The sequence below is a fragment of the Aquarana catesbeiana genome, linkage group LG09 (genome assembly GCF_042186555.1).
Source record: "Aquarana catesbeiana isolate 2022-GZ linkage group LG09, ASM4218655v1, whole genome shotgun sequence".
Lineage (NCBI taxonomy): Eukaryota > Metazoa > Chordata > Amphibia > Anura > Ranidae > Aquarana > Aquarana catesbeiana.
The window spans coordinates 57,589,793-57,615,393 of NC_133332.1; the positions used below are offsets into that span (position 1 = coordinate 57,589,793).

The following is a 25,601-nucleotide window of genomic DNA, read 5'->3' on the forward strand; positions in this document are numbered from 1 at the left end:
TTGTTGTCGGAGATTCCGACAGCAAGCTCACATTTGTTTGTGTGTACGGCCCATAACTCTACCAAAGCTTGGGAAGACTCCGGATTGCCCACAAAATTTCCGCCCCATATCGTTGTTAAATTCAGATCTCAAAATCTATGCCAAAGTATTAGCTAATAGACTGGCAACCATCACTTCAAAATTAGTTAAGACAGACCAAGTGGGATTTGTTTAGGGTAGACAGGCTCCCGATGCTTAATCTAATACGTATAGCCAAACTGTGAAGAATGCCGTCAGCGTTCTTAGCTCTCGATGCCAAAAAGGCATTCGATCGGGTGCACTGGGGCTACTTCCAAGCTACCCTATGCAAATATGGACTTCAAGGATTTGCTCTGTCAGCTATTTCTGCTTTATATTCTACCCCCTCTGCAAATATCTTTACATCCAATGCATTGTCAGAGTCTTTCCAAATCACAAATGGTACAAGGCAGAGGTGCCCACTGTCCCCTCTATTGTTCACTCCAGTAATGGAACTCCTTGCTGAATCAATCAGAAACAACCAAGCAGTCACAGACATTACAGTAGCAGGGCATCAGCACAAAATTGGACTGTTTGCTGATGACGTAGTTCTCACTCTCACCAACAGGGAGTCTTCCTTGGCATCAGTTCAATCTATTATTTATGACTTCAGTAAAATCGCCTATTACAAACTGAATACCAAGAAGAGAAGAAAAGATTGCACTCTTGAATCCAAAAGATGCTGTAGAATTTTCTTTCAAGCACGTTTTTTTTCGTGTGAAACATGTCAACTGATCATCCTTGCAATTTTGTCTGGCTCATGACAATAAAGAAAACTCTACAGCATCTTTTGGATTCAGGTGTGCGATCAATCTTTTCTTCTCTTCTTGATATTGCCTACGGTGATGAGCCGGGATCAGCACCTTGGATCAGGTGTGTCCATTTTTTGCTTGAAGCGGTGTGTGCACCCTTGTTATGTTTACAAACTGAATACCACTAAGTCCACTGTTTTACCAATCAATATCCCCAGACCTTTACTAGCATCCTTACCTTGGTACAGGGTAAATTACCATATCTAGGTATAGTCCTGACGTCTCCCTCAGTCAACACATACAAAGTTAACTTTCTACCTCTTATCCAAACAGTCTCTCGAGATCTTTTACGTATTGCAAAATTTTAACTGAATTGGTTAGGTCGCATAGCAGCAATTAAAATGCTAGTGCTCCCTAAGATTCTCTATTTTTTTAGGACAATTCCCATTACAATACCAGCTAGCTTCTTCCACAAGATCAACGCCTTTCTTAAACATTTTATATGGCAAGGGAAGATACCAAAAATACCAAAGTGGCCCCTATATTGGCCTGGGAAAACGATCTAGGAAATAATTTCAATTATCTAGAATGTTAACAAGCTAGAGGAATTACTTTTAAAGCATCTAGGTGTGTTAATCATTGGGACAACTTCCTGAAAATGCTTAACAGAAGTTATCTTGTTCCCCACAAGTTATCAAAAAATTTCCCTGACTCTACTTCTAAGTCTTGGAGAGACTGTGCGGACATAGGAACTTTATGCTGCATCTTGCACAACTTTTTAAAGCAAAATGCTACTAATTATGTAGCCTCAATTGGGCCTGAGGCCAGACTTCATGAACCAACAATGATGGCCCTGGAAGCTGGCCATCCTGGCTTCCCCCCCCCCCCAAAGCGCCAGTGAAGTGTGTCAAAAATATGTGGAATATTTTACGGGTAGGGGGGCCATTGCTATGCCAGCAAATTTTTAAATATTTGCAAAATAATTTTAAAAAATGATGTGATAAAATCTTGAATTTGATTTACTGCTTGGGTTTCTTTTTTCTGTCTGCTAGGTTCTCCTGGTGCACTTGTAGTGCCAAGTGGTTTTTCCATTATTAAATAAAACCCATTGTCACTGTAAACACCAACTTAATACAAAAACTGGTATTGAGCATTGAAAGAAGAAGCCACACATTGTTGAGTATAAAACCTTTTACTCTGTGCACGTTCACATGTGCATTGTAAAACCTTTTTTGTTAAAAATAACATCTTTGTTTTATAAATTTTTACCTTGAAAAAATATTTTGATACATAAACAGGCATGTTTCAAAACATAACATACACAACTCAAGAACATACAAAGTTCAACATTGAAAAACTGAAGCAAATATCAGACATTATAGTGTCAAAAATGTCTTGATCTTACCTTCATCAGATAGGGTGATGTCCCCCTGTAAAAGCCAAATTTAGAAGATGCACACAAATTGGGAGTAAAAATGGGGATTTCCCTGCTGATCCCATGCCTAATGTCAACATGTGCTATCTCCCATCATGGGGGATCAATGGACTTGTTTTGGGGGTGCAACCCCTTCCTTTTACCTACTTGAGTTGCGAGGAAGGGGTTGCATCCACAAAACGCGTACATTGATATCCCCTGATGGCAGATAGTACATGTTGGCACACTGTGTGCATCTTCCAAATTTGGCTTTTAAAATGTATAAAAAGGTTATTTAAATATTATTTGAAAAAAAAAGTATTTTTTTTTTAACAGATTCTCCCTAATACATCAATCATGTTCTTCACTGTTTGTTCAATCCCCTTGTTTTTTTCCTTTATGAGGTCTAAATCCAGACTACAATACATTATGTCCTGGATTAGACTTTGTGCACTGTCAGTTGTGAAATTAGTAGATTGTCTTCCACAACATGCACATCACCTAAAAGAAAAAATGCACACCATGTATTACAAATATGCAGGCATACATCTATTACCTGAATCTGCCAGCAAAAGTCCGATGGAGCATACACACGGTCGCATTTTCCAACCAAAAGCTCTCATCTGAGTTTTGCCGGTGGCATTTCCGATCATGTTTATGGGGCATTACAGGTTTTCTTCTAAGATTGCCCTGTATTTGGCTCCATGCATCTTCCCATCAACTCTGACCAGCTTCCCTGTCACAGCTGAAGAAAAGCATCCCCACAACATGATACTGCCACCACCATGTTTCACGGTGGAGATGGTGTGTTCAAGGTGATGTGCAGTGTTAGTTTTCCGCCACACATAGTGTTTTTGCTTTTAGGCCAAAAAGTTCAATTTTGGTCTGATCTGACCAGAATACCCTCTTCCACATGTTTGCTGTGTCCCCACATGGCTTTAATTATGTTTTATAATTATTTATAGTTATTTATTATATTATACTTTATGATTTTGTGTTTCAAACTTTATCATACCCGGGATATCTATATCTATCTATCTATATCTATATCTATCTATAGCTATATACTAGACTCTTGTTTGGACAGATTTAAGTGTGTTATTACTAAGAATTACAGGCCTACAATATAAAACGCCAAATTTCTATGCAAAACAGATAATTGTGGGGTATTCCTGCGCTATCGTGAACGGGGTTGGGGAGAGAGGAGGAGGGACACCCAATCTCAATAAACACAGGGAAAAGCAGCATACACCGAATGGGGTACAGCCTGTCCCCAGTTATAACAAAATGGAGTAAAGTGTGGTGCTGCGCTAATCCCAAAGAGATTGGCGCATATTGGCTCTGTGCTCGTGAGCGTCTTATAGTGCACCAAAATAGGCTTTACAAAAATAAAAAGATAACCTCATATGACAAATGTGTCCTTAAGTGCTGATAGTGTGTATGGTCAAGAAAATCGTAATAAATACACAATAAATAATAATAAATATAACGTGCAAAGTGATTAGTGCTTAAACATCACAGTAGCAAACATAAATGTATAAGTGCATATAGCTACGGTAAAAATAGCAGCTGGCTAAAACTATCACCAATCGCCAACTAGCTAAAACCAATATAAATCTACACATTCATAAGTGCATATATAGCCAAAGTGCATCCAGTGCAAGTAAATGTGGCTAAGTGCTAAAAGTTCATAAACATGCATGCAAAACTGATATACAAAAAGGAAAAATGGCGCTAGAACATACAAACATGCATATAAAGAGTCCAAAGTAAATGTAAAAAATATCCAGGGTGTGATAGTCAATAAAATTATATATATATAAAAAAATTATATATATATATATATATATATATATATATATATATATATATAAAAATAGTCACTGAAATTAAAGATCTGATAAAAAGCACCAGCGGCAGCTCACTTGAGAGTGGAAGCAGGCAACTCTGAAACAACAATGTAAAAAACAGCAAGAAGCGCCAATCTAAGTGCAGTATCATGAAACTTTAATGAGATAATTATAAACGGACAAACAGCCAAATGGCTACTCACAAAAATAAAATGGGTTAAGGCAAGGACAAGTGATAGGTCCAGGGACGTCCTCCTCAGATGTGGGCAAAGTGCATGGTGCAGGTTCTTCTGGAAGCGCTGTCCACGTGGGGATGTACAAGTAATCACCGGGGTCACCGCTGGGCGCTAGGCTGCAAACGATGGAGGTGTCCGCAAAGACAGCCAGCGTCTAAGCGGACATGGAGAGCCAGAGCCGTCGCGGTAGACGGGAACCGGAAGACGAGCGTGGAACGCAAGGCACTAGTCCAGGAACCAACAAAGCAGAAGTGACGTGTGGACGTGTCGGATGATGCGTTTCAATGCTTCCGCATTTTCCTCAGATCCGATAGGCTAATACAACAGATGTCCTTTTATGAGAGCTATGGAGTATGTCAGTAACTAGGCAACGGCTAAAAAACAAAACACAATATACTGAATACAATTAACAATGAGATGAAGAAATTGAGTTCAAAACCACCAGAATAATGTGAAAGTGGGATTTAAAAAGGTAAGAAAGAAAAGAAAAAGAAATAAACAAAGACAAACGGAAAAAGATAAATTAATAAAATGAAATAAGGAAAATCAAAAATAAAATTAAAAAAAATACAAAAATAAAATTCAAAAAAATACAAAAAATATATATTAAAAATATACAAAAAAATATATAAAAAATATATATATATAAAATATATGAAATAAAGTTAAAATATAAAATATAAAGAAAAAATAACAGAAATATAGAAAAATTTGTTATTAGAAGAAATAATGAAAAACCTTGGAAAGAATATACATATATATATATATATATATATATATATATATATATATATACATATACATACACACATACATATATATATATATATATATATATATATATATATATATATATATATATATATATATATATATATATATATATATATATATATATATATATATATATATATATATATATATATACATACATATACATATACATATATATACATACAAAAACACACATATATATATATATATAAAAAATAATAATAATAAAATTATAATAAATAGAAAAAACAGGAAGAAAAAAAAAGAAAAAAAAGAAGAAGAAAAAATGGGAAAAAAAAAAAAAAATATGGGAAAAAATCTCTGAGCGAGAAACGAGAATTAGGAATTAAGAAAAAAGTGAAACCAAAAGGGGAGCAGTTGATAAAAAACTATATATGGGCTATAATAGTCACAAATATGTAAATATAGGAAACATACATATAAACAACACCTAAAAAGAGACATCCATATGCAAATGGAGGAATATAATAACCTTAAAAAATAAGGAATTATGAAAACCTAAAAACCTGTTGATGAACTTGTGTGTGTATATGTATACACCCCCATGTACACACACACACACATAATGGAAATATTATTATTATTATTAATGAATTCGGAGTGAGAAGAGAAAAATATAATATAGGTTGCAGTAAGGAAGGAAATGATGAAAAGAGGGGAAATAGGAACTTGCATAAGTCCTAAAACTGGGTCATACTGAACTAAATGACTGTATTGATCTCTATATCTTCGTTGAGACCATTAGGTGCCAAACTGTTTAAAGTAAAAATCCAGAAAGTTTCTTGCCTGCAGAGGCGCTGGAATCTTTCTGCAGGGGTGAATTGATCTGGTATAGATTCGATAACCCACACATTTAGATCTGCAATATTTTGTTGGTGATGAGTAGTAAAATGACGAGCGGTACTGTATAGGGGATTATTGGCCTGTACTGCTCTTCTGTGTTCCCCAAATCTGGCCCGTAGGGTCCTGATGGTTCTGCCTACATACAACAGCCCGCATGGACAGGAAATACAATATATGACATAGGTGGTGGAACAATTGAAAAATGATTTTAGAATATATTGGTTCCCATTGGTATAGAAAGATTTCTGACCATGTGTGACATGGGAGCAAGTAAGACATAATGCTTTCTTGCATCGGTACATGCCTAACAATGGAATAAGAGTAAGTTGTTTGGATGTAGATGATATTTTCTGAACTGGGATTTTGCTGGGAGCAATCTTAGTCTTGACATTGGGGGCCCTCCGATAAGCAAACTGAGGAACAATGGGTAAGGAAGGTGCTAGGTGAGGATCTTGAGCTAGAATCGACCAATGTTTTTTAATGATCCATTCCATTCTTTTGTGACTAGAGTGGAACTGGGTGATAAATCTAGTGGTAGGTTCTGTTTTCTGGGCCTTGGGGTTGGGTAAAGTGTCAGTCAGATAGAAGGAGGCTGCTTCGTTGATGGTACTAAGGGGATAACCTTTATCTGTGAACTTTTTAGAAAGAGTGGTACATTGAGAACTGTAATCTTCCAGTCTGGTACAATTTCTCCTGAGCCGATGGAACTGGCTCTTGGGTATGTTATTAACCCACCTGGGGTGATGACAGCTGGAAAAATGTAAAAAAGAATTTCCAGCAGTGGGTTTGGTAAAATTTTTGGTTACAATCTGGTCATTTATGTGGAACAGTTCTAAATCTAGAAAGCATATTGATTCTGGATCCATGGTCGATGTAAATGATAAGCCAAAAGAATTATTATTGCAATGGGCAATAAATTCTTGCACAGAACTAGGGGGGCCGTCCCAGATGATAATAATGTCGTCTATGTAACGACCGTAGAAGACCAGGTGTGCAGAGAAGGGATTATTTTCCCAAACACACCTGGTCTCCCACAGTCCCATGGTCAGGTTTGCATAGCTGGGCGCAAAATTTGCGCCCATAGCTGTCCCCTGTTTTTGTAGATAGAATTGACCATCAAAAGTAAAATAATTGTGTTCTAAACAGAACTTGGTGGCAGAAATAATAAACTCAATCTGGGATGGATTAAGCAGGGGGTTGGAGTGAAGGTAGTAAGAAATGGCTTGGAGGCCTATTTCGTGAGGTATGGAGGTGTATAGTGAACAAACGTCCAAAGAAACCCAAAGGTACGAAGACTCCCATCTGTAAGGATGTAAAAGATCGATCAGATGGGTACCATCTTTAATGTAAGAAGGAAGGGACTGGGCCAATGGCTGTAAAAACTGGTCAATATAAAGTGAGTAGCTGGTGATAATGCTGTTCATGGATGCTACTATGGGACGACCTGGTGGCTTATTAGGATCTTTGTGTATCTTCGGTAAATGATACACGTAGGGGACCTGGAAGAATGGTTTAAGAAAAAATGATGCTTCTAGTTTAGTCAAAATTCCCTGTCCAAGTGCTGTTGTGACTAGAGTCTTAGATTCCTCAATGAATTTGGCTAATGGGTCTGTTTTCAATTTCTCATAGGTTTGGGTATCCGATGGAAGACGGTACGTCTCCTGGAGATAGTCGGATCTATTCTGTAGTACGATCCCACCCCCTTTATCAGCAGATTTTATAATAATATCCATATTGGTGCTGAGTGATTTTAATGCTGTGAGTTCCTGGGGATTGAGATTGCGAGTGGAATATAAGTTTTTGGAAGATTCAGAAGCACAAAGACCCAAGAGGTCCTTATAGACAACTTCATAAAAAGTTGTCAAAAAAGGGCCTTTGGATTGGGTGGGGTTAAATACGGATTTTGGTCTGAAAGAAGTGTGTTGTATTGGCACAGTGGGCTGAGAATATTGGGACCATGCTACCAGGTCATCATCCTCATTGATATTCCATAGTTCACATAAATCAAGAATAGCTTGTTGGTCCACTGAATTATCCATTGAGAATTGCGGATCCTCGGACACAGAAGTAGCTGTAGTGGAAGTTTTTTTATCTTTAATATTGAAGTGTCTTCTAAGTGTGAGGTCACGAATAAATTTATTTAAATTCTTAAATAAGGTAAATGGGTTAGGAAGAGTGGTGGGGGCAAAATTAAGACCTCGGGATAACAATGAAGTTTCATATTCATTGAGAGTATAGGAGGATAAATTAAAAATTTTTATAGTTTCCGCACTTTGAGTGGGCGGGATGATTCTGGAATTACGATGTCCCCCTCGTCTGCCTCTTCTACGTTTTTTCTTTTGGATTGGAGTGGGATTAGGCTGGATGAGGGGGTCTGAACTAAAAAAGGAGAGGTCAACTTGTCAGGGGAAGAGTGTTCACTCACCCTGATTTCTTTAGTGAGATTTGGCTTAGTAATAGATAATGGGCAAACAAGATTAGTGGCAGGTGGATTGAGACCAGTGGGAACATATGCGGCACAAGTCTGAGCAAGGAGTACAGACACAGAAGGTGATTCCGAGGGAAGATGGGGATGGAATTCAGGGTCATGGAGGGAAACCTGATTGGTATGATCAACTGCAGATAAGGCAGAGGGTGAATGATCAACCATAACCGGATGGGGAGAAGCCGAAGGAGGAGATGTAGGTGCTGGATTAGAAGGAATGGGGTCAAGTGAAGAAGGTGAACTCGAAGTATGTACAGAAATAGGAGGGGGGATGGGATGTGGTGGGGGTAGGAGGGGGGGGCTGGATGTGTTTAGATTTCCAGTTGAAAACTCTATTATAGGAGTAGTCGTCCAGATCTCTTCTAAGTTTTCCTAATTTGTTTTCAATTAATGAATTCTCACTTTTTTTGGTGTTGATCTTAAAAGTTTTAAGCCACGCAGTAGGTAACTGTGGGTGAAGGGACAAAAGATCTATAACAAGTTTCTCTGCTTTTTGACGCAAGGCAAGATAGCGTCTGTCTCTATGGGTGATGAGGACCTGTATCCACTTCTGGGTGCAGAACTCCCTCCCATTCTATGCGGAGGTCCTCATCCAGAAAGGCACAGCCCTTCAAGATACGGAGTCCACGTGGGGAAATTTTGGATTTAAAATATTGTTTCAAAAAGAAACTATCCCACCATTGAGTATTGGCGGAAGTGACAAGGTCTTCTAAACGTTTCATCTTGGTGGAGGCATCCCTGTACTTGGACAGAGGCCAAGTACGGGAATGAATAGAAGGGGAAAAAGTGTGAGAAGGAAAAATGGTGTATAACTCATCTAATAAAACATATTTATATATCTCTAGTTGCTCTATGATATCCATATAACAAATAAAATGATACAATCAATGTGGCAATAAAAAATATATGCTAAAAAACAACCTCTGGATGTATAAAATAAAGTAACAATTAAATAAATAAATCACTTAAGAACTTCAATAAGGCATGAAAGATCTGTCTGCGACATAATGCTCAAACACCCACTACATCAGATGGCCATTGAACAAGCTTTAAAGGAATACATATCAATTAATAATACAACAGACATCTCCCCAATAACACTGTGGGAAGCTCATAAGCCTGTCTTGCGTGGTACAATACAAAGACAAATGGCACTATTTAAACGGGAACGCAAAAATCTAGCAAAAAAACTAGAACTCAATTTTAATGCAGCCTACATATCATTTCAAGATAATCCATCTCAGAGTACAAAATCTCATCTGGAAAAATCTAGATTGGAATACGATCTATTTCTCACTGAGTCAGTTGATAAATCCCTCAAACGCTCCAAACACAATTTCTACATGAATACAAACAAACCAGGTACATATTTGGCTCGGGCATTAAATTCAACTAACAAATCTTTCAAACCAATACGTTTGAAATTATCAAAAAATGTTTACACTTGTAATCCAGTTAAAATAGTCCATAAATTTCACTCACATCTCGCAACTTTATACAAGACAAACAATGAATTTAATCCTACAGAGGCTGAATCCTTCTTCACAAAAATAACCTTACCTGAGTTATCTCAGAATCAAAAAAGCAGTTTGGATGAGCCTATAACTATAGATGAAGTTGCTAACGCCATAAAAGACCTAAAACTTAACAAAAGACCAGGCCCAGACGGCTACTCGGCTTTATACTATAAAACATTCTCAGAAATACTCTCTCCCATTCTCACTGAAACTTTTAACAAACTTCTAGATGGACATTCTTTTCGGCAAGAAACACTAATGGCAATTGTTTGTATGATCCCAAAACCCCTTTCTGATGATACTTCCTGTGTGAATTATCGGCCTATCTCTCTGTTAAACCTCGATATTAAATTATTAGCAAAAATAATAGCAAAACGCCTCAATAGCATTATAGGAAAATTAATACATAGAGATCAAGTAGGCTTCATGCCAAATAGACAGGCAGGCGATAATATACGCAGGGCAGTGTTATTGGCACATATTGCTAAAAAACGGAAAATCCCTTTATGTTTTCTATCTCTCGATATTAAGAGGGCATTTGACACAGTATCCTGGCAATATATGCAATATTCATTACAAAAATGGGGTTTTGGACCCCACTTTTTAACATGGATCAAAGCATTATATAATAAACCCAAAGCCTATATAAAATATGCTGGATACAAATCTGAAGCCTTTAATATCGAAAGAGGTACCCGACAGGGTTGCCCATTATCTCCCTTATTATTTGCCCTTATACTCGAACCCATGGCCCAATATATCAGAACAAACCAAACTATAACTGGCATTGAAGTAGGAGGTATTACACACAAATTATGTATATTTGCAGACGATATATTACTTTTTCTATCATCACCACAGGTCTCTGGTGCTAACTTATTACCAGCTCTTGATGGATTTGCAGCCCTATCTGGCCTTATGATTAATCCTAAGAAATGCCTAGTGCTTAATATTTCACTCACAAACATGGAATTGATCCCGGCTAGGGCTGCACTCCCATTCACATGGGCAGAAAAATCAATCCCATATCTTGGAATTCATTTAACAGCCTCTCATTCTGACTTATTCTCAACCAATTATCCTCCTGTATTAAGACAGATCACAAATCTAATAAAACAATGGTCGCAACTTCCTTTATCCTGGATGGGGAAGATTAATGCAATCAAAATGACTATTCTACCCAAATTGCTTTATCTATTCAGAGTCCTCCCTATTCCAATTCCTTCCTATTTTTTGAGAATAGTACAAAAAAGAGCAACTTCGTTTATATGGGGCTCTTCTAAACCACGTATACCTATACACACACTACATCTTCCCAAAAATAAAGGAGGCCTGGGATACCCTAATTTTACTAACTACTACAGAGCGGCACATTTGGCCAGTCTGTCCAAATACCATGCAAAACAGGAAATCCCATTATGGGTATTTATAGAGGCTTCAGAAATTGACCCTCTATTAATATCAAATTTATTATGGCTTGATCCTAAAGACCGCTTTAAAATTCATAATCCCATAACTAAACACTTCTTATCTCTCTGGGATAAACTAAAAACCAAATATCAGTTACAATCTCCACACAATCCTCTCCTTTCTTTTATCAGAAATCCGGCCTTTTATCCGGCATGGATCTACCCAAATTCTTTTAAAGCTTGGACAACATCAGGCATTCAGACACTAAATGACTTCATAGCATCTAAATCATTCCTTTCATTCCCATCGCTTAGAGAAAAATATGATCTACCAAACTCTGAGATATTTAGATATCTCCAAATCAAAAATTTCTATACTCCATTCCTAAAGGGGGATACACCATTATCCCAATTATCCATTTTTGAATCAATCTGTACAAAAGATCCATTTGCTAAAGTTACAATTTCATCACTTTATAATCAATTATATGGAGTACCAAATCTTAATAGACCCTCTTACATTCAGAGGTGGGAAGAGGACCTGGGACGAACTTTAGAAGACACGGACTGGTCTAACATATGGCTCACATCTAAGTCATCTTCACCCAACATCTTAGCACTGGAGACAAATTATAAAGTCCTAACTCGCTGGTACCTTGTACCCGCTAGAGTGACAAAATATTCACCTAATACCTCAGCTCTTTGTTTTCGAGGATGCCCAGAAATAGGCACATATTTACACATATGGTGGACGTGCCCAGTAATCCAAACCTTCTGGAAGGAAGTCTTCGTGATTGCATCTAAAATATTTAAAAAAATAATACAACCAGATCCATATTTAACTTTACGTAATCTAAAACCGGAATGGTTAACACTCTCTCAATTCAAACTTATGATCCAACTAATAACGGCTGCAAAACAAACAGTGGCCAAGGCATGGAAATCTCCTACATTGGTACTAGCAGAAACAATTCACAGAATGAATAATACAATGTCCCATGCTAAGATGGTAGCCATCGATCAAAATCAAATTCCAAAATTTGAAAAACTTTGGCATCCTTGGATAAAACAACAGTTCCTGTCAAACTTCAATGACTCCGTCCTGTTGCCATGGTAACAGATTAAATGACTTACAGAGACACCCATTCTAAGGCTTCAAAGAGAACTAAAAAGAATAATAAACTGACGAGCGGGACAACCTTGTGGACCATACCTCTACCTTTCAACCCTTTTTCTTCTTTCTCTTTCCTTTTCTCCACCTTACGATTAAAGCTCATTATCAGAATTTATTTGACCTATATACACTCTACTTGTAAACAATATGTATAGTAGGTATAAATCATTTAAATGCCTACAAAAGTAACTAAGGAAATGATATATATCTTTAATTTAGGTTTACGTGAACCCAATGTTTAATATTTGAAATTTCATGATATTTACCTATATAAACCCTACTGTAAAACAATGAGCTTACTTTATAGATCCTTGTAAACTTACTTTATGTATCTTTATAACATTGTATACTCAATAAACTTCTTTTTACAAGGAAAGATCTGTCTGCAGCACATTAGCACATGCTTCAAAAATGATATACAAAAAGGAAAAATGGCGCTAGAACATACAAACATGCATATAAAGAGTCCAAAGTAAATGTAAAAAATATCCAGGGTGTGATAGTCAATAAAATTATATATATATATAAAAAAATTATATATATATATATATATATATATATATATATTTATATATATATAAATAGTCACTGAAATTAAAGATCTGATAAAAAGCACCAGCGGCAGCTCACTTGAGAGTGGAAGCAGGCAACTCTGAAACAACAATGTAAAAAACAGCAAGAAGCGCCAATCTAAGTGCAGTATCATGAAACTTTAATGAGATAATTATAAACGGACAAACAGCCAAATGGCTACTCACAAAAATAAAATGGGTTAAGGCAAGGACAAGTGATAGGTCCAGGGACGTCCTCCTCAGATGTGGGCAAAATGCATGGTGCAGGTTCTTCTGGAAGCGCTGTCCACATGGGAATGTACAAGTAATCACCGGGGTCACCGCTGGGCGCTAGGCTGCAAACGATGGAGGTGTCCGCAAAGACAGCCAGCGTCTAAGCAGACATGAAGAGCCAGAGCCGTCGCGGTAGACGGGAACCGGAAGACGAGCGTGGAACGCAAGGCACTAGTCCAGGAACCAACAAAGCGGAAGTGACGTGTGGACGTGTCGGATGACGCGTTTCAATGCTTCCGCATTTTCCTCAGATCCGATAGGCTAATACAACAGATGTCCTTTTATGAGAGCTATGGAGTCAGTAACTAGGCAACGGCTAAAAAACAAAACACAATATACTGAATACAATTAACAATGAGATGAAGAAATTGAGTTCAAAACCACCAGAATAATGTGAAAGTGGGATATAAAAAGGTAAGAAAGAAAAGAAAAAGAAAAAGAAATAAACAAAGACAAACGGAAAAAGATAAATTAATAAAATGAAATAAGGAAAATCAAAAATAAAATTCAAAAAAATACAAAAATAAAATTCAAAAAAATACAAAAAATATATATTAAAAATATACAAAAAAATATATAAAAAATATATATATAAAAAATATATGAAATAAAGTTAAAATATAAAATATAAAGAAAAAATAAAAGAAATATAGAAAAATTTGTTATTAGAATAAATAATGAAAAACCTTGGAAAGAATATACATATACATACACACATACATACATATATATATATATATATATATATATATATATATATATATATATATATATATATATACATACATACATATATATATATATATATACATACAAAAACACACATATATATATATAAAAAATAATAATAATAAAATTATAATAAATAGAAAAAACAGGAAGAAAAAAAAAAAAAAAGAAGAAGAAAAAATGGGAAAAAAAAAATATGGGAAAAAATCTCTGAGCGAGAAACGAGAATTAGGAATTAAGAAAAAAGTGAAACCAAAAGGGGAGCAGTTGATAAAAAACTATATATGGGCTATAATAGTCACAAATATGTAAATATAGGAAACATACATATAAACAACACCTAAAAAGAGACATCCATATGCAAATGGAGGATTGAGTTTATTATTTCTGCCACCAAGTTCTGTTTAGAACACAATTATTTTACTTTTGATGGTCAATTCTATCTACAAAAACAGGGGACAGCTATGGGCGCAAATTTTGCGCCCAGCTATGCAAACCTCACCATGGGACTGTGGGAGACCAGGTGTGTTTGGGAAAATAATCCCTTCTCTGCACACCTGGTCTTCTACGGTCGTTACATAGAGGACATTATTATCATCTGGGACAGCCCCCCTAGTTCTGTGCAAGAATTTATTGCCCATTGCAATAATAATTCTTTTGGCTTATCATTTACATCGACCATGGATCCAGAATCAATATGCTTTCTAGATTTAGAACTGTTCCACATAAATGACCAGATTGTAACCAAAAATTTTACCAAACCCACTGCTGGAAATTCTTTTTTACATTTTTCCAGCTGTCATCACCCCAGGTGGGTTAATAACATACCCAAGAGCCAGTTCCATCGGCTCAGGAGAAATTGTACCAGACTGGAAGATTACAGTTCTCAATGTACCACTCTTTCTAAAAAGTTCACAGATAAAGGTTATCCCCTTAGTACCATCAACGAAGCAGCCTCCTTCTATCTGACTGACACTTTACCCAACCCCAAGGCCCAGAAAACAGAACCTACCACTAGATTTATCACCCAGTTCCACTCTAGTCACAAAAGAATGGAACGGATCATTAAAAAACATTGGTCGATTCTAGCTCAAGATCCTCACCTAGCACCTTCCTTACCCATTGTTCCTCAGTTTGCTTATCGGAGGGCCCCCAATGTCAAGACTAAGATTGCTCCCAGCAAAATCCCAGTTCAGAAAATATCATCTACATCCAAACAACTTACTCTTATTCCATTGTTAGGCATGTACCGATGCAAGAAAGCATTATGTCTTACTTGCTCCCATGTCACACATGGTCAGAAATCTTTCTATACCAATGGGAACCAATATATTCTAAAATCATTTTTCAATTGTTCCACCACCTATGTCATATATTGTATTTCCTGTCCATGCGGGCTGTTGTATGTAGGCAGAACCATCAGGACCCTACGGGCCAGATTTGGGGAACACAGAAGAGCAGTACAGGCCAATAATCCCCTATACAGTACCGCTCGTCATTTTACTACTCATCACCAACAAAATATTGCAGATCTAAATGTGTGGGTTATCGAATCTATACCAGATCAATTCACCCCTGCAGAAAGATTCCAGCGCCTCTGCAGGCAAGAAACTTTCTGGATTTTTACTTTAAACAGTTTGGCACCTAATGGTCTCAACGAAGATATAGAGATCAATACAGTCATTTAGTTCAGTATGACCCAGTTTTAGGACTTATGCAAGTTCCTATTTCCCCTCTTTTCATCATTTCCTTCCTTACTGCAACCTATATTATATTTTTCTCTTCTCACTCCAAATTCATTAATAATAATAATATTTCCATTATGTGTGTGTGTGTGTGTACATGGGGGTGTATACATATACACACACAAGTTCATCAACAGGTTTTTAGGTTTTCATAATTCCTTATTTTTTAAGGTTATTATATTCCTCCATTTGCATATGGATGTCTCTTTTTAGGTGTTGTTTATATGTATGTTTCCTATATTTACATATTTGTGACTATTATAGCCCATATATAGTTTTTTATCAACTGCTCCCCTTTTGGTTTCACTTTTTTCTTAATTCCTAATTCTCGTTTCTCGCTCAGAGATTTTTTCCCATATTTTTTTTTTCCCATTTTTTCTTCTTCTTTTTTTTTTTTTTTCTTCCTGTTTTTTCTATTTATTATAATTTTATTATTATTATTTTTTATATATATATATGTGTGTTTTTGTATGTATATATATATATATATATGTATGTATGTATATATATATATATATATATATATATATATATATATATATATATATATATATATATATGTATGTATGTGTGTATGTATATGTATATTCTTTCCAAGGTTTTTCATTATTTATTCTAATAACAAATTTTTCTATATTTCTTTTATTTTTTCTTTATATTTTATATTTTAACTTTATTTCATATATTTTTTATATATATATTTTTTATATATTTGTTTGTATATTTTTAATATATATTTTTTGTATTTTTTTGAATTTTATTTTTGTATTTTTTTGAATTTTATTTTTGATTTTCCTTTTTTCGTTTTATTAATTTATCTTTTTCCGTTTGTCTTTGTTTATTTCTTTTTCTTTTTCTTTTCTTTCTTACCTTTTTATATCCCACTTTCACATTATTCTGGTGGTTTTGAACTCAATTTCTTCATCTCATTGTTAATTGTATTCAGTATATTGTGTTTTGTTTTTTAGCCGTTGCCTAGTTACTGACTCCATAGCTCTCATAAAAGGACATCTGTTGTATTAGCCTATCGGATCTGAGGAAAATGCGGAAGCATTGAAACGCGTCATCCGACACGTCCACACGTCACTTCCGCTTTGTTGGTTCCTGGACTAGTGCCTTGCGTTCCACGCTCGTCTTCCGGTTCCCGTCTACCGCGACGGCTCTGGCTCTCCATGTACGCTTAGACGCTGGCTGTCTTTGCGGACACCTCCATCGTTTGCAGCCTAGCGCCCAGCAGTGACCCCGGTGATTACTTGTACATCCCCACGTGGACAGCGCTTCCAGAAGAACCTGCACCATGCACTTTGCCCACATCTGAGGAGGACGTCCCTGGACCTATCACTTGTCCTTGCCTTAACCCATTTTATTTTTGTGAGTAGCCATTTGGCTGTTTGTCCGTTTATAATTATCTCATTAAAGTTTCATGATACTGCACTTAGATTGGCGCTTCTTGCTGTTTTTTACATGCATGCAAAACTGCATGCAAAATATTAACAGGTGCAGTGCTCCTTGTGGCGAAAAGCAATCTATCAAAAGTCCATAAAACGTGTATTGACTTCCGTGCTAAACATGGTTGCTAGACATGGGTGACAGTGGTGGTCAGTCTTCATGCAACAGTGTGCACATTAGTGGGCAGTGGCCCCTTACCTGAAGGTAATGGGGTAATCGCGTTTAGCCAATCAGAGGCATGGCAGCCTTTGTAGAGACCCTGGGTATACTCTGTAATGGAGGATGGTGGAAATATGGTCCTATCCTGATCGCTTTCTATTGTAGGGGCGTCTGGTCCTTCCAAGTAGTGTCCCGGGGTCAATTGTACCACTTTGAGATGCAAAAATCTGACATAATCTTACCGCCAGGGTGGTTAAACTGCAAACTGGACTTCTTATGGCTTTCTTTCGACAATAACTTTCTTCTTGCCACTCTTCCATAAAGTCCAAATTTGTGGAGTGCACGACTAATAGTTGTCCTGTGGACAGATTCTCCCACCTGAGCTGTAGATCTCCACAGCTCCTTCAGAGTTACCATGGGCCTCTTAGCTGCTTCTCTGATTAATGCTCTCCTTGCCTGGGCTATCAGTTGTCAAGATCAATGGCACATCTATCAGTCCGTCCCCACATGCAAGGGTGCAAGGGGTAACCTTAGACTCTGAACTGTCCTTTCAGGCCCACATACAATCACTGTCCAAATCATGCCGCCATAGCCTCTGCAACATTTACAGAATACACCCCTTTTTAACTAATGACACCACCAAGCTTCCAATTCACTCCCTGGTCATCTCTCGCCTTGACTACTGCAACTCCCTCCTCATTGGATTACCTTTACAAAGAATATCCCCCCTTCAGTCCATAATGAATGCCGTTGCAAGACTCATCCACCTTACCAACCATTCAGTGTCCTCCACCACTCTCTGCCAATCCCTCCACTGGCTTCCACTCACCCAACGAATAAAATTCAAAGTACTAACATTAATTTACAAAGCCATCCATAACTCTGCCCCCCAGCTACTAACCTAGTCCCAAAATACCAACCAAGCCGCTCTCTTCGGTCATCCCAAGACCTCCTGCTCTCTAGCTCCCTCGTCACCTCCCCCCATGCTCGCCTCCAGGATTTCTCCAGAGCTTCTCCCATCCTTTAGAACTCCCTACCCCAATCTGTCCGACTGTCCCCTAATCTATCCATCTTTAGGCGATCCCTGACAACCCTTCTCTAAAGAAGCCTATCCTGCTTCTAACTAACACTGTTTTACTTCCTCCATCAGCCCCCACTCCCCCCCCCCCCACAGCTATTTAGCTTTTGTATCAATTGACCCTTCCTTTTTAGATTGTAAGCTCTAACGAGCAGGGCCCTCTGATTCCTCTTGTACCAAATTGTAATGTAAATGTAATGTCTGCCTTCATGTTGTAAAGCACTGCGCAAACTGTTGGCGCTATATAAAACCTGTATAATAATAATAATAATAAATATATATATATATATATACAGACACACACACATAGCGGTCTCCCCAACTTCCAAGGACCTGATGGTGACCCCCAGAGCCAGGGAGAACAGACATTCCTCCTCAGGATGCAGGTTACTAGACATAGTGGGTGTGGTGCAAGGTGGAAAGATTGGGCGCCAGTCACTTTTTGTAAAAATGAACAAAGAGATCTTATTTCTCCTAACAGGAACGGTGTGAGAGAGGGTTAGGGTACAGGACACCCTTAGTCAAATGCAATAGCAATTAGGCAAACTCCGCAGGCCAAAAATAGAACTAGGCAGACAGCAATACAGATAAAGAGCCTTTAAGCTGAATGCAGCAATCTGTATCTTATAGCAACTGCTGTCTCCTATAGCAACAACCTCGCTCAAAGGATCCACCTGTTGATCTTCCAGCTTATCTCACAGTATCCCACTATAGATCCTCAAGCTCAGCTCGCCATCTAGACTAGACTCAGCTACCTGCTCCCTTGAGCTTCAGCCACAGCTAACTTATAACTTATACTAACTTAAAGCTTATTTTTAAGCTTTACTTACAGCTACTGGATAGGCCTCACGTAGACCTAACGGCCAGTAGGACTCCTGGATAGGCTTCAAGCATAGCAGCCAGGATCTGTTTGACACACATCCACCCAGGCCTAAGCCCCGGGCGGGAAGAACCGTGATCACCTGACTCCTCCCAAATAAATATACCTATTCAAGCATGCAAAGCGGCCAAAGAAACTCCTGCTAATTAGCTGAGACAGCTTATTTACCCTTCACCTGAATTCACTGTAATGCATTATCCTAATGCCAAAGGCAACAGTGCCAACTGTTGACAGAAGAGAGAGACTACAAATAAACTCAGACAGGACAGAAATCAGTGGATCAAAACTACCAGCTAGCTAGTTACCAACTAGCACAACTAGATTAATTAGCAGCCCTGTTTAGGACCAGGGTGCTACACACACACACACACACACACACACACACACACACACACACACACACTAGTAAATAGGATATACCATTGACAATAAGCCAATGGTCCAGGGGATGACCCCTTAGCCCTATAATGGGGATGATCCCGCCAAAGGGCCAATGTCACAATAACAGTCTGTCAATCAGTATTCCCTGCTGGCCAAGGTTCTCCTTTGGTGGCTCAGTGAAATCAGCAGGTGTGTTCTCCCCAACAATCAGTCTGCAGCACTAGTCAGCGACAGTGGTGTTCTTAATGATCAGTCAGTGGCACCAGTCGATAACAGTGGCCTTTTCATGTGCCAGGAGATATCTGCTGCCCTGAACAGTGTGCAGCACAGTCCGTCTCCCACAATGTCCTTACCATATCTCCCTTGAGCTCAAGAACAAACCTTCCTATTCCTCTCCTGGTTATGCTAGGATGTGTAGTCCCACTGCCAATCTGATACTCAAGCTTAGTCCTTTCTGGGGACTACATCTCCCACAAGTTTCAGTTTCTCCCAGCAGTCTCTAGTTGTCCCAGGATGCACAGCAGTCCATATCCTCTTCCTCTGTTCTCCTGGTGGTGGGTGGGGCATCCCTCTGGAGCTCTGTCTCTCTACAGCTCAGCACTGATCATTGTCCTCTCTCTCCACACAGCTGCTCCTCTGCTGTCAGTGCTGCAGACTGGGACTACAGGCAAAAGTAACATTTCTGTTCTCTGACTATACACAAATGTATTTGCTCTGCAATAGTCCACTTTGGTAATAGAAGTGCTATGCGACGAAGTATATTTTGTGAGAAATCTTATGTTGGCGGCATACACTATTTTAGATTTTATTTTTCAGTTTAACACAATTTACCCTCAACTTTACAGCGTAAGAGTTTACGCAGTTATATAATTTAAAAGAGTTATTGTAACCCCAATCACTAAAATCTCATATACTGTAAGCTTTAACATGGAAATGTCACTTCAAAAATGAATTTCATCCTTTTTGAATCTGCAGCTTTCATGAAAAAATACTTAATGATCCTGCTATAAAGTTCATTGTTTAAGCGTTTCCTGTTATAGGGTGACAACCTCTGTCTTTGTTTCCCAAATGTTCTGCATTGTCACCCTCACCCTCTTACAAGGGCTTCTGATGAAGAATACAGGTGGCTATTTTAGTACACATTGCACAAGTATAGCCTACAAGTGGGAAATGACATGCAACCATTGCTTGAGTGCATGCATGTATACATGAAGTGGCTGCAAAAAGGCTGCATAAAATCAGAAGTATGGGATGCAATAAAGCATGAAAAAGTGAAAATATATTCAGAAATAAACAAATTATATATATATATATATATATATATATATATATTTTTATACACATACATATATACACACACACACACACACACTGTAATTTGCTCACAAAATAACTACATATTAAGTTTTAGCTATATTATTAGAATTATTCCTACATGTTACAAAAAGACATAAAAATCCATCTATCTACAATAAAGTTATAGGTAGAATGATACGAATCACAATCATGCAAAACCTCACTATAAAAACAAGTATAGGTCAAAATAGGAGTTTAACCCCTTCGGGCTCAAAGTATCTAAATGATGAATCCAAGACACTCCCCATTTTTTTTTTTTAATTCAATTCTCTTATTTCCACCTCGTTGACTGCATAGTACACTATCAATTACCATATACTTCAACTGTGACACCGTATGTCCCTTTTCTAAAAAATGTCTTGTTAAAGGCAATTTGTTAAGGTTAACGAATGGATTGCACGGCATTAAATATTCCATTAGGGACAAACTTGACAAATTTTAATTAGGAAGACATTTTTTAGAAAAGGGACATACGGTGTCACAGTTGAAGTATATGGTAATTGATAGTGTATCGCGCAGTCGACAAGGTGGAAATAGAGAATTGAATTTAGAAAAAACGGGGAGTGTCTTGGATTCATTGTTTAGATACTTTGAGCCTGAAGGGGTTAAACTCCAATTTTGACCTATACTTGTTTTTATAGTGAGGTTTTGCATGATTGTGATTCTCTGCATGCACATGTGTGCTCATGGGTTTATGTGCAGATATGTGCATGCATGATCTCTCCCCCCTCCCCCTTTTTTAAGGTTGTAGTGATCATCTTTCTAATATGAATTAGTATCATTCTTCTAATAACTTTATTGTAGATAGATTTATTTTTATATGTCTTTTTATAACATGTAGGAACAATTCTCTAATAATATAGCTGGTTCAGAGCTAAAAACGTAATATGTAGTTATTTTGTGAGAAAATTACAGTGTGTGTGTGTATATATATATATATATATATATATATACACACATACACAATTTATAGACTTATGCAAACTCTCAACTCAGTGTTTACATCCACTTTAAGAAGTGTGTAAACTCAACATTTTATATGGCTGATACGTACCTGCTATACCATGTACTTGTATGATAAAGACTGACCACATTAGGCATGAGAGCACAGCGAGGTCAGTTTTTTGGCTGTGCTTAGAGCTAATCTGATGATCAGACTTGTGCTGACATGCCCCCCCAGCCCCCCCACAGCCATTCACTGGGAAGACCAGTATGCTGCAGTCTCTCCTACCCTAGCTCATTATAGAGTTGAGAACGGGGATTATGTGATCACTTATAAAAAAAGGAAGGAAAAGGGTATTCATAATGTTTTTTTTATATGTATGCACAAAGGTTTTGCTTTTCATTTCCCTTTTAAACTGAATGGGTTTTTTTACAAGGTGAGGGTTCACATACCAAATTGTTGTAAACCTCTGACATGAAATCTGAACAAAACATATCCCATAATAGTGTATTCTTGTCTCAATCCAGAGCATGAAGTGACATTTCTGTCTGCTGCGTCCTTCCTCTGCTATCAGCATAAGTCACTTTTAACAAGTTATCCTGACACCAAGAGGAAATGGTGACGGGGGATCCCCAGCTGATTGACAGCCTCAGCTCTGTTCCTGTGTGTTGTGTGCATCCCTTCCTTCCAATCAGATCTCAACTTCCCTCACTGAGTGCAACATCAGCACCCTGCCCCCTGCTTTCTGAAAACTCAGACATGTTGTATAAAATATGGACTTTGAATGGATAAGTCTGCAGATAAACAGGTACAACTTATGTAGGAGGATTTGTTTCATCCCTGTGCATCACCCAAGGCCAGTCGCATTATTGGGTTTATGGAAGGGTTTACAACCACTTTAAGGCTGGGTTCACACCATTGCAAAAAGCTCTACCACCTGCAGAACACGAGCCATTTTAGTGAATGGGGCCACACTGCAACTGCGCCACAATCGCGAGCAATGCACACGCTTGCAGCACAGTAGTGAGGCTTTGAAGGAGTTATAATAGGCAATGAGGTGGCAACATATCACTTCCTAATTGCGTGTCAAACACCTCCAAAAAGCAATCTGAGCATGGATCGCTTTTTATAGGTGCGGCAGTCTTTGATGCACATGTAAAATGAGCCCTCATAATGTGCACCAGCCATATTTAATAAAACAGGCAAAGAACAATTAAAAAAAAGTTTAAGTTTGCTTTAGCCATATAAAGATTTTTTTTTGTCCAATTAGTAACTGAGGAGTTTTATACTTTGTGCATGGTAATTAGCGTAAGAGTTACCACCTAATCAATACCAAGCACACAACCATTGGATAAGCTCCGCTCGGCTTGCAGAGATTCTTTTAATTCTTTGGAACATCTGTACAGCTGTCTACCGACCTCTGAGATCTGTCATCTAAACAATGGATCCAGATCTCTAGATTATATTTCCATAAAAACTGACCTCCATTAGGGATTGGACAAGTTTCCCTCTCCTTATCTGTAGGACATTGCCTACAATGGGCAGCGGTGTTGGTCCTGGTGGTAGGTCACGTCTCCGATACATGGCATTCCATGATGAGTAGAGGATAGCGGAGATGATCAGAGCCAGGAGCAGGGTGCTCATCCATGTGATGTCCATCTTGTATGGGAGAAGAATGTCTGAATACTCTACAGAACCTCTTTTTTATAGTTAATAAATGGCTGATTGCAAAACTATTTCCTTTTCTTGGCACAGTGTGCACAGGTTGTGTAACTAATGAAAAGTTTATAGCTACACAGATTTTCAGCCATTGGCCAACATCATTCTTACTTTCAGCGTCTAAAATGATTAACTATTGCACAACGCAACATGTCTACGGTTACAGAGCACAACCAACCAACAACTTTTCTGTAAATTGGTGCTATGGAGTTAAATTTTAGTCACCGTTTGGGGCAGATTTACTAAAACTGGAGAGTACAAAATCTGGTGCAGCTGTGCGTGGTAACCAATCAGCTTCCAGGTTTTTTTGTCAAAGCTTAATTGAACAAGCTGAAGTTAGAAGCTGATTGGCTACCGTGCATAGCTGCCCCAGATTCGGAGTGCTTCAGTTTTATTAATAAATACAGTTCTAAACCCAAAGGGTATGTCTCCTTTGAGTTATGCACTCACCAGCCACTTTATTTAGGTACACCTTGATAGCACCGGGTTGGACCCCCTTTTTTCCTGGTTGTAAACCCCACTCATGAAATTTGACCTAAGCAGATCTTTCTAGTGTTTACTTATCTCCCTCCAAAGCTCTAAGTGTAGTTTCTCTCTTGTGCTTCGTTCCTCTGTTATCAACATGAGTCACTTCTGACAAGTTCTCTGACACATGAGATAACAGTAGCTGAAAATTTGTGTCAGGGAGGGAGTTTAGAGGGAGATTAGCAGGGAGCTTGTCTATTCAGACTACAGCTCTGCATGCTCTTTCCTTCCTCTGCCTTTGTGGAGGGGCGGGGGGGGGTCCCTTTCCTCCAATCAGCTCTCACACAGTGTATACAGACTCTCCACCCACCCCCTTGTGCTGCTAAAAGAGGAAGAAAGATTTCTAACACAATCTGCACTTGCCAAAGAGTTTAGAAAAGGGAAGACTGCAGATATACAGTACATGTAAAACTTATGTAGGAGAATTTGTTTCATCTCTGTGTGTCATCTGAGGCTATTCACTTCACTGGGTATATGTGAGGGTTTTCATCCACTTTAATTCTTCGTGGAATAGATTCAACAATTCCTCAGAGATTTTGGTCCATATTGACATGATAGCATCATGGAGTTGCTGCAGATTTGTCGACTGCACATCCATGGTGCGAATCTCCCGTTCCACCACATCCCAAAGGTGCTCTATTGGTTTGAGATCTGGTGACTGTGGAGGACATTGGAGTACAGTGACCTCATTGTCATGTTCAAGAAACCAGTGGTGAGATGATTTGAGCTTTGTGACATGGTGCATTATCCTGCTGGAAGGAGCCATCAGAAGATGGGTACACTGTAGTCATTGTAAGGAAAAGAAGGATGGCCGCACACGACAACAAGATGAAATATTACGAATATTCTTTATTGTCCCCACGCCAGATGGATATCACAGGAGTATTTGTTGACACATTTCACACAAGCAGTTTGTGTTTGTTCACAACACTACACTGTAGTCATAAAGGGATGGACATGGTCAGCAACAGTACTCAGGTAAACAGTGGCATTTAAACAATGCTCAATTGGTTCTAAGGGGCCCAAAGTGTGCCAAGAAAATAGCCCCCACACCATTACACCACCACCAGTCTGAACCGTTCATACAAGGCAGGATGGATCCATGCTTTCATGTTGTTTACGCCAAATTCTGACCCTACCAACAGAATGTCGCAGCTGAAAATCGAGACTCCTCAGACCAGGCAAAGTTTTTCCAATCTTCTATTGTCCAATTTTGGTGAGCCTGTGTGAATTGTAGCCTCAGTTTCCTGTTCTTAGCTG

General features: G+C 38.1%; 1 protein-coding gene across 3 annotated transcripts in view; it reads right to left on the reverse strand.

Moving 5' to 3' along the window:
- The window catches only part of LOC141107673 (cytochrome P450 2G1-like), a 190,392-nt gene that overhangs the window by 46,910 nt on the left and 117,881 nt on the right, over nucleotides 1–25,601 (reverse strand). The window contains exon 1 of one of the 3 annotated variants that reach the window (XM_073598576.1): nucleotides 23,580–23,789. The exons of the other annotated variants lie outside the window; for them this stretch is intronic. Within the exon in view, the coding sequence (XP_073454677.1) occupies nucleotides 23,580–23,756 (177 nt within the window). The 5' untranslated portion in view covers nucleotides 23,757–23,789. Of the gene's footprint in view, nucleotides 1–23,579; nucleotides 23,790–25,601 lie in introns of those variants that run through there. 3 annotated transcript variants of the gene reach the window in all.